The sequence below is a fragment of the Rhinopithecus roxellana genome, chromosome 3 (assembly GCF_007565055.1).
Source record: "Rhinopithecus roxellana isolate Shanxi Qingling chromosome 3, ASM756505v1, whole genome shotgun sequence".
Classification (NCBI taxonomy): Eukaryota; Metazoa; Chordata; class Mammalia; order Primates; family Cercopithecidae; genus Rhinopithecus; species Rhinopithecus roxellana.
The window spans coordinates 155675097-155689691 of NC_044551.1; the positions used below are offsets into that span (position 1 = coordinate 155675097).

Sequence of the window (14595 nt, forward strand, 5' to 3'; positions counted from 1 at the left end):
AAGGCTTGAGCACCACTCCTGTCGCTATAAGAGTGTGGAAAAATTAGCTACTAGAGACAAGAGGTCAGACAAGTCCTAGAGGTCACATTTGAACTTCTATTCAAACATTGGCATCTCCAGTGTGTGACCTCATCCCAGTCTCAAACCTTCTATTTTCTGGGCCTTCAGCCAGTGGGGCTATACACTCATTTCCATGGCCTTAGATTTTAAAGGGTCAAGGTGCGGTATGTGAATCATCCATGATTACATCATTAATAATAAAAACAGCACTGTCCACTCACTGTCCAATGTTCTCTGAAAAACAATTCATTTCCAAGGTATCAATTTATTCCTTTTTCATGTATTCATTCAATAATTATTTCCTGAGCATCCACCCAATACTAGGTCCTATGCTATACATTAGAGAGATAGCAGGATAAAGATAAAAAAGGGATCTTATCCCCTAAGTACTATCTAACAAGGGATATTAACAATAAACAGGTAACTAACCAGATATATAAGTGCAAATTGAGGTGAATGCTATGAAGATCAAGAAGATTTTTTTTTTAATTTAAAAGATCTGAGAGGGATTTTGGAAATATCCAAATGAATTCATATCAATATGAATATATATTCAGTTGCAAGTAAGGGAATCATGATTAACAATGATTTTAAAAAACAAAGACATTTCATTACCTCTCATAAGAAAAATCTGGAAGTAGATGGTTCCAAAATCATGAAAGTGGCTAAACTACATCATAAATAACCCAGTTTCCTCCTCCTGTCTTTCCCCTCTATTATCCTCCTCAGCATGTTGGCTTTTTGTTCGTGTGCTTCTCACCTCACTGGTCCAAGGCAGCTGCTGCAGCTCCAAGACAGCTGCAGTTAAGGCAGGAAGAAGTAGGTAGGGTCTCCTTACTATCTTATTATAAGAACAAAATCCTTCCCAGAGGCTTCCAAGCAAATATCTCTTTATGTCTCATTGGTCAGAACTGGGTCACATGGCCATCTCTAAACTAACACACATTCATAGAGAATGGGATTTCCAGGCTTGCTTTAGACCATCCATGGTTCATTTCCTAGAACTGGAGAAGGGAACCTTCTGCCTGAACATATTGCTGCCCTCATATTATCGAGGTTCCTTAGTAGATGAAAAAGGGGGAGGCCAGGCACACTGACGCACCACCTGTAATCCCAGCCACTCAGAAAGCTGGGGCAAGAAGACTGCTTGAGCCCAGGAGTTTGAGTTGTAGTAGTCTATGTTCACACCTGTGAAGAGCCCCTGCACTCCAGCCTGGGCAACACAATGAGACCCTGTCTCTAAAAACCTTAAAAAACAGAAAAATGGGGAATGACTGTCTAGTAGACAACAATAGCAGAAATTAAAATTCACAGGACTTGTTCACCAAGTTAATGAGAAAGTGAAGCAGGAAGTAGACTCAAATATCACTCAAAAGTTTCAAGCTTGGAGAACTACAATAATCACAATGCCAAGAACAGATAAAAAGAGAATGTAGGAGGAAAAATCTAGTTTGTGAGACAATAATGAGTTCCACTTTCGTGAGTTTGAGGTGCGATGAGACAGTGTGGTAGAAATATAGGAGAAGACCGCAGGAAAAAGGCTGGACTTAAATGTAGACACTGGAGTCATCCACAGTGAGGATGGATTTGAAATCACAGGAATAGATAGGACCATTATGGGAGAAAATGAAAAGAGAGAAGGAGGACAAGGCTGGAGGAATCTTTGTGAATAGCTACAATTATTAACAGAAGATAGTTAAGATGATGATGTTGCCAAAAAAGGAAAAGGGGAGTGAGTGATTAATTATAGTCATCCCCAAATCAAGGGACTATAATGACATGGCAGCCAAGAGGTAAAGTTCCCTAAGGAAAGCAGCAGCCAACATTTTGACTACCACAAAGATGCCAATGATGACAAAGTACTCTTGAAAAATTTCAGGGATGGTACGGACAGAACCAGATTGTAGGAATAGTAGTTTCAAGTACATTAATTTAATGCTCATGTGCATTCATTTGTATTCCTTTCTGTCTACTCCTTTTTTTTTTTTTTCCGACAGGGCCTCACTTGGTCACCTAGGTTGAAGTACAATGGTATGATCATGGCTCACTGCAGCCTTGACTTTCCAAGTTCAAGCAATCCTCCCACCTCAGCCTCCCGAGTAGCATAGCTGGGACCACAGGCACATGCTACCATGCCCAGCTAATTTTTGTACTTTTTGTAGAGACGAGGTTTCACCATGTTGCCCAGGTTGGTCTTGAACCCGGCTCAAGCAATCCACCTGCCTCGGCCTCCCAAAGTGCTGGGATTATGGGCATAAGCAATCGCACCCAGGTCCAAATAGTTAAAATTAATTGGTAAACGCTCCGCAGGAAGAGTACAACTGAGGAAATTAAGAGAGCCAACAAAGCATGAGATGAGAGGGGACAAGGTTGGGGGAGGGGAACACATTCATTTTATAAAGGGATATATATAACCCAAAATCTGCCAAGGAGGTTCCAAGGAAGATGCCAAGATAAAGGGGGAAGAACAGAATCCTGTTCTGGGGATCCATTGTAAGAGTACATAATCTCACTATGACTAATGGCACATGTACATCCTTTTTTGTGCTGGGTTCAGTTCCATGACATCCTGCAAACTGTGGAAAGTTCAAAAGTCCTGCAAACATGAATGCTTATAAGCACATGTAATTGCATGATAATTCATACATGTGCAGATGAGAATATGGGTTATTAAAGAAGGATATAGGACTCCAAAGGTGACTGAGGCAGGGGCATGAGAACAGCAAAGCCAGTGTTACATGAGGCAGGCATACTAGCTACTTGATAGTTTAACTCCTGACAGCTACGAGGTAAAAGAGATATATAGGTAGCTAAGAGGAAAACAAAAGCAGGTGGCCAGTTTGCTAAGAACCAAAACCAGATTACAGAAGGCTGCCTGGCCTCTAAATTTCACAAAGCCTTTTCGAGACTCCCCTTATACAGAAACACAAATGACTTGTCTGGAACTCCAGAGACTCCTGGTAGGTCAGACTGCAGACAGACACACACAAGTGCCATCATGAGATTAAATCAGGTCACAGAAAGGCCAACGAAAGTACTGTACCTGAAGAAGGAGAAAGCAGGTTTGAGACAAAAGAAAAACCATGAACAGATGAAGCTGCTAAAAGCACCAGCACCCCTACCCCTGCGTATCTTATTATGTAAGAGCTTGACCTGCCTTATATGTGTGCAACAAACAGAGGAAAATGAACGTGTGTGACCCATATATAAATGTGAATAATATTTAAATAAACTTTATTTCAGTGACCATGTAACATTTAGGAGTCATGTCAGTTACATTTACATGAACTCTCTCTTCTTGATCTCGGAATAATTGCTTCATGTTTAACACCAGGAAATAGATCTCTTCATCCACACAAATGTATATGGAAACCTTATTAAGCAATTAACCCAAGCCGGCAAATAAATACCCTCAATGAAGCAGCAGATTAGCAATAAGAGACCGGACACAGTGGCTCACGCCTGTAAGCCCAGTACTTTGGGAGGCCAACACAGACAGATTGCTTGAGCCCAGGAGTTCGAGACTCACCTGGACAACATGGTGAAACCTTGTCTCTACAAAAATTATAAAAATTAGCCAGGTGTGGTGCCACATACCTGTAGTCCCAGCTACAGAGGTGGCTGAGGTGGAAGGATCACCTGAGCCCAGGAGGCGGAGGTTGCAGTGAGCCGAGATCGGGCCACTGTACTCCAGCCTGAGCGAAAGAATGAGACCTTGCCTCAAAAAAAAAAAAAGATTAGCACCAAGAGATACATGGTAGAATATAAGCATCTTAACAGAAGAGAAAATGAGGAGGATAAAAGTTTTTATTGTAGAAAGAAAAGAAATAAGAATTTCTATAGCAGAAACTCATAGTATAAAGGACACATGCTGATGAGGGGGATGATGTTGATACCACCTTGTCATTGACAGGTGCTTTACAACCATTTTCACAAGTCATTGTATATTATTTGACACTCACTCAACTTTATGAAATGCAGAGAACACCTATTAATGTTCCCTGTTAACAAAAGAAAAAGGTGAGGCTTAGAAAGGTTGCCCATGGGCACACAGATAGGAAATGGCAGAAACTAAACTTGAAACTAGATTGACTGTAGGTCCAGTGGTCTGCCTAATCCTCCTAAATACCCAAACATCTGGACTGACTGAGCAGTATTCTTGCCCATCAGCAGAAAACTAGAAAGAGTGTATTCCAGATACTATCCCCAGTGCTGGGACTCCATGATTCCAGAGTGCTCACTACCCCCTGAACACCCTCTTGATAAACAGCAAGCTCATCCCATCACTGTGTTGTGTGTTTGTGCACATGTGTGGCAGGTGTATACACACCTGTATACTAGAAGTGGTTAGAGGGATGCAGAACCAATACTTAAGACATGAAGAGTAAATGATGAATATCAGACTAGAGTACTGAAACCTACCTCTCCGTGTAGAAATATCCTTACCTTGCATCAGGTTCCTCTTTGCAGAAAACATTGACATTTCCACGGTGTTTGGGAGCCTGCTGTTGGCTTCCAAAAGCTCTGGCTCCATACCATGCTGTCACGGTAACAGGCCTCCAGTGAGCCATCAAAAACCCAGCTAGAACATTCTGAATACAGCAGTTTGCTTGCCACCAAAACACTAAATTGCAATATTTTATATTTATCTCTATTTAAATTTTAGTTGATGCTGCATAAATGTTAACATGGTCTTAAGCTAATACAATCACAGAAAAGTCTTAGTAACACCACACATTGGCATAGTCCCTTGGTGAGTTACGGGTCTGCAAAGCAGGCTCAATGCATGTTTCTCAAGTCACTTAATTAGTCCCCTTTAACTAGGATGTGACATGAAAATGCCACACAGTTTCCCCTCAAGAAATGTATTTCCAGAAGCAATGGCAAGGGACGTATAGGATAATTTGTTAATATTAAAGGTAGAATAAAAGTACTCGGGAATAAGGCAAAGATTTCCAAAAAGGGTCTGGAGAGAGGTTAATAATGTTGGATTTAGTTCTTTTCTGGCCTGAGAAGTAAAAAGTGAGCTTTGTAAGTTCTCAAGCCTCTAAAGTCTTATAAGGCTAAGACCCTGGATTTCCTGGACTTCCTCATGACTGAAACTGCAGCTACTAACATTAAATATGCAGATTTTCCATCTTTCCAGTGGCTGCATAGGAGATTTCCCTGGGCTTCCTGGGAGACTCAGAGTCTTGGAGGTGAGACCAAGGGAGGTGGAGTTGCCCTGGAGGCCAGAGCCTTGACTGTCAACACCACCAACACAGGGAGCCCGGGCTTGAAGATCCAGGCAGAGTGGTGATAAGAGAAACAAAGGCCGGCAGTGCCTCTCCTCACGGAACAACTCCTCCAGCTTTCCCAGCTCTGCCCTTCAACTTACTAAGAAAATATGCTGAATTCCTGTCAGAGTGAGAGAGCATCAGACTGAGATTCTGATTTAAAAAACAAGCACAGATAAAGCACAAAGGAAATCTTTTAGAAACAAAGCCTACAATGGTAAATATGTTCAGAATAGTTTTTCTCCTGTAACATCGTGACCTGCATCTAAGCATCTAATAGCCTCCACCCATGCCCTTGCAGCAAGAATCGGAATATTTGTTCCTGTTTTAAAGGCACAAATGGTCCTAAGAGCTGATTTTCAAAACTGGGAGGAACAACAGCTCCAACAGCCAATTGCAGCATGCAGACATCTTGACCTTTGCAGGCGGTGTAGAATGATGTGGTACCTACATATCTTTTGGCATCTACTCTTTTGAGATGCTACCTCCCCACTCCTCTTGCCTTATCAGTCTTCCATCACAAGCCAGACTAACTGAAATTCTCAACAATTCCCAACCTACAGAGTGCGATAACCTGACTGCATGTACATTGGTTCCAGACAACTAGGGCAAGACACATTCCTCCCTGAAAGCACCCCCTTGTTCAGGCTCATCATTTATCATCACTAGATGTAGCTTTACTGCCAAAAGATCTACTCTATCTACTCTTGTTTATCCCCCTCCCTCTCTACTATTTATAGTTGATCTAACTTTTTATGAGCTTTGAATAAAACAGAGAATGTGACCTAAGATGTGTTATTAAATGTCCATATACATAAGATGGGGGAACAGAGAGTAACAGATGGTGACAACATGGGTAAAAATTCCTATCTACTTGGAATAAGGGCAGAATCAAATTTTACTCTAGTTTCATTGAGATTACACTGAAATGTCAGTAGAACAGGCACATTCAAGTGTACCCTTCTTCCAAGCAGATCAGGCCAAGCAATTCTGGCCAATGGGATGTCCATTACACTGCTCACCTGGAAAAGGCAGCCCCCAGCACAAACGCAGCATATTCCTTCACGAGGGGCTCTGTGCTGTTCAGCCCATTGATCACCACTTGAAGACCACCAAAGGAAAGCAGGTCCTGCGCATTGTCCATCTGCAACAGAGCCACTGCTTAGTACAGCATAGCCATCAGGGAAAGGAAAGCTCTTCTTAGAGCCTTTCTTTTGGTGACTATTCAAAAACACATTAAAAAGGAATGGAAAAAGCAATAACGGCCTTTTTGACTAACTAAGAAAAGGTTTGTAAAAACCAATTTTTTAATACTGTTAAATTTGAGAACTCCTAATTCATCCAACATGATTGATGAGCACCTGCGTGGGAATCAGCGGAAATGACACCTAGCTATTGCTTATGCCAAACATGTCCTGGAAAATTCTAATATCGTAATGAGTCATAAAGCTTACTCCTAATGTACAAGCTGTTAACACAAAGAATCTGGCGTCATCAGCACCACTAAACGGTGCCATGCTTCCTGTTGATGTCCAATCCCAATGGGGACAGTGGAGGCAGATTTTTTAAGCTGATTTTAAATTAGAAGCTAGGGACTAGAAAAAGAGCCCTGTTGTTGGGAGGGGGGTTGCTGTAAGAGTGCTGGGGAGGGGAATAACAAAAGTACCTTTCTCTTGCATCTCAGGTTGACTGCATCTGAAGACATTCATGATAAAATATGCAAGAAAATCACTCTCCCAAAGGCTTTCGTCTAAGCCTGTGCTACTGGCTAGTGGCTATGTATCAGACAGTGCAGAACATTTCTATCATTACATAAAGTTCTATTCAGCAGCACTGGTCTAGGCTATCATTTAAGCACCAAATCCCCAAGTCCAGATTCTTTTTTACTCTACAGGGGATCTCATTACCCACGGTTTATTAGTACCTAGAACAAGACGACTCGCTTTCCTCAGAAAGGTCACTGGATCCTGTTTCTACATGTACCCGCTACAGTCTCCCTTGAATATATCTTTGTTGCCACAAAGTCTGCATCTTGTCCACATGCTAATCCCACTCTATCAAGAGGAAAACTCAGGAAGCTGAAGCCCAACAACAGTGGCTGCTACCCATTTTTCTCCTCCAGATTCCACAGGGCCCCTTCCCAACCTCGTCCTTGCCTCTCTGAACTAGGAGAGGACTCTGACAGGGAAATCAAGTGTGAGGATTGGTATCTGACTCTGCTAGTGTTTTGTGGTGGCCTAGCCTGTTGTTGCCACTTGAAAGATCATTCATACACATTTGGATGGAATCTCCATGAGAGCAGGGGTTTTGTCTGTCTGTCCACGCTTATAGCTCCAGGGACTAGGATGGTGCTGAGCATATGGTTAGGTGCTCAATGAATAACTGTTGCATTGATGAGTATGAATTTGATCAGAAAAGAATGTTCCTGAAATAAAGCTCCAGTGTGAATAAAAAGGCAATCTGAGGTATCTGTGCCAACAAAACGAATGGGCCTCTGGTACCACAGACATGAAGTAATGGCTAAACCAGGTTGTGAAGTAAGCATGAAGTCTGCCCTGCCATGTGGCCCCAGGCCATGGACATTTTTCTGCCCCAAACTGTTCCTATGAACAGGAATAACTGGTTGAGCCACAGCCCAGCTAACTAGGGAGACTCGGGGCTGGGTGTTCTGCTGACATAAGCACCTTCCTTCCTTCCCCACATGCTCTGATTTTACAATATAAGAATTCACTGCCTATTATTTGGTTGTCTTTCCTCTGAGTTTTCTGGATACAAAACTATGGCTCAGAATCCTGTCATACCATGCCTGGAATGGCCACTTATCAAAGCTGGTATGAGTTCCTAGCGGAGCAGCTGCCACTCGGTCAGCTCCAAAGCAACACAGCCCAGAGTCACGGACCTTCTGTTCTAGAGTCAGTTTATCTATTATTACTACAATGATAATTCAGCATGATAGAAATGCCGACATTTATATAAGCACTTCAGCCTTTTGGGGATGTTTTCTCATGATTTATTTCACTAACAGTGAGGAAGAAACGATTCATTCTGCCCAGGGCACATCAAAAGCTGGACCCTCCCTGGTGACATATAGGAGAAACCACGACCACAGCCCAGGTCCACAGCTCCCCATCTGGATCTGGGGCCAAAACTGTTCTCAGGCTGCCTTCGGGGTGGGGTGGGACAGGCAGAGATGAAGAGGAGGAGGGAGTGCAGGAGGGAACTATGTCAACACCCTGGAGGAAAGGAAAGAAGCAGGGCACTGATAAGACGATGAGAGAACAGGAAACAGCGAAGGGGAGAAATGGTGGCACATAGCTGAGGAGACACGTGGGAGAAGGCAAATATACTGCCCCAGGTAGATGGGGTGGATGGAGGCTGCTCCTCATAAATAACTCACCATCTGTTTTCCACACACAAGGTTTTGCTTTTCACATATCCTGTTTAATAATTCAAATATGGCTGTGAGGAAGCCTGGACAGACCTGGTTTGGGTCCTTGGAGCCTACAGCTCCTCAAACCACCATTCAGTGAGTCTAGAATGAGAAGGGACTGGGGAAGTTCCTGGCTAGGAAAGTGCCATCTTCCTTAGAGCTAGTACTACATCACCCCAAGCCCCCATCACAACCAGGACTCGGACCGAGTTGTGTCCTACTTAATCCCCCAGTGAAACCACAACTTAACACTGCTGCATGGCAGCTTGATGCACCAGCCCTTCCAATCAAAATACCAATGATCCAGAACATTTCTCTGCCAAAAGACAAATTTGGCTTCTGCCAGGGACTGATTTTGGGATGACCTTAGGATGGGTCTGGTGAGGTGGCCTGTGAAAGCAGAATGGGGATGTCACCTTAGGGAAGACACTGCCAAGTGACAAAGGGCCTACAAGGGAAAACAAAAAACTTTGTTGGGGCAATGCTAGCCCAAGCCTCCTGTGGACTCATGCCCTTCCAGGTATGATAAGCTCTCTGGTCATTTTGGTGTTTCATGTGCAAGAGCCCATAGTGACCTAATACCTAAAGATTCATCCCAGTATGTTAAGATGAGAAAAAATAGAAGCTATCAACATCAAAGGAGGACTGAGTTGGCAAATAACCCCTTGTATCCTTAATCCTTTAAATATCTCTAATGGAAAAACTGTTGGAGTTTTTGGTTTTTACCCTGGAGAGTAAGACTGGAAAGGGGAAAGAGAACCAAGGTTTATTTTTTTTCTCTAAGAGGATCAGAGTCCTGCTATTTGAGGCCTGAGAAAGAGTTATGAGCAGAGAAAGAAGATGAAGAAGCTGCCCCATAATTCCTGCGGACACAGTGCACACTCATCCTCTTTCACCACAGACACTGGCAAAATCCTAAAGGAAGAAAGCATGTGTTTTAGCCCAGTTTATAGAGAACAAGGGCGCTGTCGTGCATGGGAGGACATTGAGGATCTATGTCTTGACAAGGATCTCAAACAAGCCTTTGATTATGATTACACAGCCTCCTGGGCCACTGTTGTCCCTAGTCTGGATTACTGCAATAGTCTCCTATACGGTCTCTGCTTCTACCAAGCCCCCCACCTGCAGTCTAATTCTCAACACGGCAGCTGGAGGAATCCTTTTAAAAGTAAGTCACATCACGTCATTCTTCTGCTCAATATCCTTCAATAATATCCAAGTTCACTTTTTTCCATGGCCTATAGGCCCTCTATATTCTTCCTCCCATTGTCTCTCTGAGCTCCATCTACTTCTCCTCTGCCCACTCTCAGCTCCAGCTGATTCAAACACACTAGGCATGTTCCCACCACCGGGCTCCTGCACTTGCTGTTCCTCCAGCCAGAGATGCCCCTTCTCAATGCTGCCAGTTCCGATCTCACCGTAGTTTTTATATTTCTACAATATTTATCACCTACAAACATATTACTTATAATCACTTGTTTCTTATGTTTGTCTATCTGCTTCTGCTAGAAGGTTAAGCCCTAATTTTGTAGGGCTTAACTTGAGACGTATCTCAAGTGCCTAGAACAGTGCCTGGGAGTTAGCAGACACTTTATTTATTTATTGAATAAATCAGTGGCTTTTATTGGCTCCTCGTTAGCTCCACCTTTTGAGCTTAATTCAAAAGGTATCAGTTGCCTTTGAGAAACAGAGTGGCCAAAAGTTTTAGAGCACAGAGTTTAGGGTCAGACAGAGCTTACTGCAAATTCCAGCTCTACCACTCACTAGGCTGGATTATCTTGAGCAATTACATAATCTCTCTGTGCCTCATTTTCCTCGGTTACAAAATGGGATTAATAGTGGTACGTACTCATAGGGAAGCCATGGAAGTCAATGAATTAATGCGTACAGAGCACCTGAAGCAGTGCCTGGTATGTAATAACACTCAACAAATATTAGTTATTATAAGTCTGATCAGTTGCTTCCCTGCTTCAAACTCTTCAATGGTTTTTAGGATCAAGGCTAAAATCATAAAGAGCATGGTATCTCCAACCTCACCTCTCCAACCCCCAAACCTTCCCACTTCATCTGTGTTCCCCTCCAGGCCACTGTGCTCCAGTCCCAATCTTTTCCAGGCCCTCAATCTCACCAAGCTCTTCCCTGCCCTAGAATCTCTGCACATGTTGTTTCCTCTAGCTGGAATGCTCTAATCTAAGGGTTGGCAAACTTTTTCTAAAGGGCCTGGTAGTAAATATTTTTGACTTTGTGGGCCATATGGTTTCTGTCACAACTACTCAATTCTGCCATTGTAGCATAAAAACACCAATAAACAATGCATGAACAAATAGGGGTCGCTGTGCCCCAATAAAAGTTTATTTAGGAAAGGAGGTGTTGGGCCAGATTTGACCTATGGGCAGTAGTTTGCCATCTCCTGCTCTAGTACCCCCTCTTCACCCAGCCAACCCCAATCATCCTATAACACTCGGCCTAAATGTCACATCCTCTGAGAAGCCTCCTTTATTGTCCATGACTAGGCTCTAAGACATCACCCTCTGGAGCCCTCATTACAATCTTAAATTATCTCATTATTTAATTAATTTGTTCAATTTTTCATTATTCAGTTACTTCCTCTTCCAGGCTATATGCTACATACCAAGGACTATGTCTATTTTATCTCTGCGTTACCCTCAGAGGTACTAAAGAAGGTAACACTCTACATGAAAAAGAGGATGAGGTTGGCTGGCCAGGCACGGTGGCTCATGCTTATAATCCCAGCACTTTGGGAGGACAAGGTGGGTAGATCACTTGAGGTTAGGAGTTCAAGATCAGCCTGGTCAACATAGTGAAACCCTGTCTCTATCAAAAATACAAAAAATTAGCTGGGCATGGTGGTGCACGCCTGTAATCCCAGTTGCTTAGAAGGCTGAGGCAGGAGAATAGCTTGAACCCAGGAGGTGGAGGTTGCAGTGAGCCGAGATCGTGCCACTGCACTCCAGGCTGGGCGACCGAGTGAGACTCCGACTCAGACAAAAAAAGAAAAAGAGGTTGGCTCTAGCCTCGAAGACTGTATCTTACTACAAAAGACAATAAGCCTAGATTAAAAATAGTCTGTGCTCTGCGAGAGAACTAAAGATGCTGATGCTATTTTCTTAGGGCTTAGGGAGGGGGGGATTTATTTTTGGAGCTGTTAAAAGTCTGACTTATGGATGAAGAAATACAGTACCTGATGGACATAATATTCAAGATCAAAGAGCGCAGCAATCTTCTCTTCCAAACTGGAGCTGGAACTATTGAACTTGTTGATCAGCCGTACCATGATCTGCATGTCAGTCTCAATGACAACATTCAGCTCATTGAAGTCTTTCTTCAGTTCCTCAATGGGGCGGAAGAGCCGCTTTACCTCAGCCTGCCTTGCCTAAGGAGAGCAGCAAAGAGATGATTAAAATGGTTGGAGACATCTCCCCAAGATGTCTGTGGGCTACCATGGATGCCCATCCCAAAAAACTGCTGCTCCAAGACTCACAGTCTTCTCTAATCTACACTATCAAAAATACTAATACTTTCTAAGATGCCCAGAGAAGAGAGCCCTCAAAGTCTACCTATATAGGCCTCTGCTCTAAAAACACACTCAAGATGTTCCAAGGTTCACTTATTAAAGTCCGATTTCCAATGTTCAGGAAGAATAGAAAGGCTTCTTGTCACAACCACTGAGTTAAGGGGAAGTAATGCAAGTTCATCTTCAACCCCAAACCACACATCAAACAGCTGAGACCTAAGGTAGAATAACCCACACCCTGCTTCTCCACTTTTCACAAACATAGACTATCTTGGCCTTGCCCTACCCAACCCAACAACATTTTAGGGAAACTTGGACATAGAAAACTATGGGTAAGAGCTGTCAGAGCAGGAGCAATTTGCTGATGAAAATTAAATCACTGTCATTAATGTCAACCTAACCACAGGTGTACAATTTGTTCAACTGTTTGATATGGCGAAATTACTATATGTACTATACTCGAATCTCAAACAATTTTCTCTCAATCTCTCCCCACTCCACTCACATATAAAAATTTTTAAATGAAGTTACATTAGAGGTGAACAAAAGACTTTAATTAAATATTTTATACATGTGACACTGTTTTCTTCCCAATTTGAGAGGATAGTGTCTATAAAGAGAGTCTGAAAAGTCACGGTGGTTTATGTATCTGTCTTCCAAGAAAAATTAAAAGGCACAGATATTTATAAAAAGCCGGATGATGAACAGCTGTCAGCTCCAAATTGCTCATCTATTACCTATGGGTTTTTCTCCCCAGTTATAAGCACTCCATAGAAACACCAACCAAAGAAATGAATCAGCCTCTCTTAAAAAAGACCAAGCTCCTAGCGGAGCAATCACATCCATGGGGCGCCACATCCTGATTCTCTGGGCTAAAACAACATGAGATGCTCTCCCTGCACCCAGCTAGAGGTCTCTGGATGGCTGCCAAAGCCAAGCAAAGAGGTCTGGGAAGGCTGAGTCACTTTCTAGAGCTGTGAGATGATAGGCAAGTGAGCACAAGTAAGAAACTAGTGACATCTGTCTCACAAAAACTATGTGTGCCTGACTCTCAAGAAGGCCTTAAAAAAAAACTTTTTGGCCAGGCACAGTGGCTCATGCCTGTAATCCCAGCACTTTGGTAGGCTGAGGCAGGCAGACCATGAGGTCAGGAGTTCCAGACCAGCCTGACCAATATTGTAAAACCCCATCTCTACTAAAAATACAAAACTTAGCTGGGCATGGTGGCGCGCACCTGTAATCCCAGCTACTCAGGAGGCTGAGGCAGGAGAATCGCTTGAACCCAGGAGGCGGAGGCTGCAGTGAGCCAAGATTGCGCCACTGCACTCCACCCTGAGCGACAGAGCGAGACTCCATCTCAAAAAAACAAAACAAAACAAACAAACAAACAAAAACCTTTTACTTTGAAATAATTATAAATTCTCAGGAAATAACAAAAATAGTACAGAGAGTGTCATGTACCCTTCGTCCAGTTTCCCTCAATGTTAACATTTTACATAAGGATATTACAATGTCAAAATCAAGAAAAGGACACAGGTACCATACTGTTAACTAGACTAAACACCTTGTTCGGATTTCGCCAGTTTTTACATGTACTCATTTACATGTATGTGTGTGTGTGTATCATTCTACGTAATTTTACCTGAGATGTAGACTTGTATAACTACCAGAACAATCATACTAGAGAACTGTCCCACCACAATCACATAATCTACTATGTGCTACTCCTTTATAGCTATACTTTATCCTCCCATTCTATTCTCTTATGTCCCTGTGCCCTGGTTGTCACTAATTTGTTCTCCATCTTTATAATTCTGGCATTTAAAAAATGTTACATATACTGTGGCTCATGCCTGTAATCCCAGAACATTGGGAGGCCAAGGCAGGTGGACAACTTGAGCTCAGGCGTTCCAGACCAGCCTGGGCAATACATGAGACTCCATCTGTACTTATATTGTTTAAATTCTATTTTTTAAAAAAGAGAACCGGCCAGCAAAGATCAAAGGGCAGCAAATAAATGAAAGGTGGTAACTTTGGCAATGAAATTTGAATTGAATGTACATGGAGTTATAGAAGAGATGGTTGACTGTGGGAATGTTAACACTGCCACTGTTTGATAAGCTCTAGATGTGCAGACAGAGGAACTTAGCAAAGGCAAACTTACAGACACAAATTAGGAAAGTGATAAAAAGGATGAAATGAGAATGGCAAAAAACCTCACATTACAGGAACTCTCTGAGAAATTTCACAACATTAAAAGTACAAAGGGTGAAATGTTGGAGGCTCATCCATAC

At 42.7% G+C, this 14595-nt stretch overlaps 1 protein-coding gene across 1 annotated transcript in view; it reads right to left on the bottom strand.

Annotated features, from left to right (window-relative positions):
• The window catches only part of SIL1 (SIL1 nucleotide exchange factor), a 240247-nt gene that overhangs the window by 60194 nt on the left and 165458 nt on the right, over nt 1-14595 (bottom strand). Inside the window, exons 6-7 of the mRNA XM_010388107.2 lie at nt 11969-12160; nt 6359-6480 (exon numbers count right to left, since the gene is read on the bottom strand). Of these exons, the coding sequence (XP_010386409.1) occupies nt 6359-6480; nt 11969-12160 (314 nt within the window). The remainder of the gene's footprint in view (nt 1-6358; nt 6481-11968; nt 12161-14595) is intronic.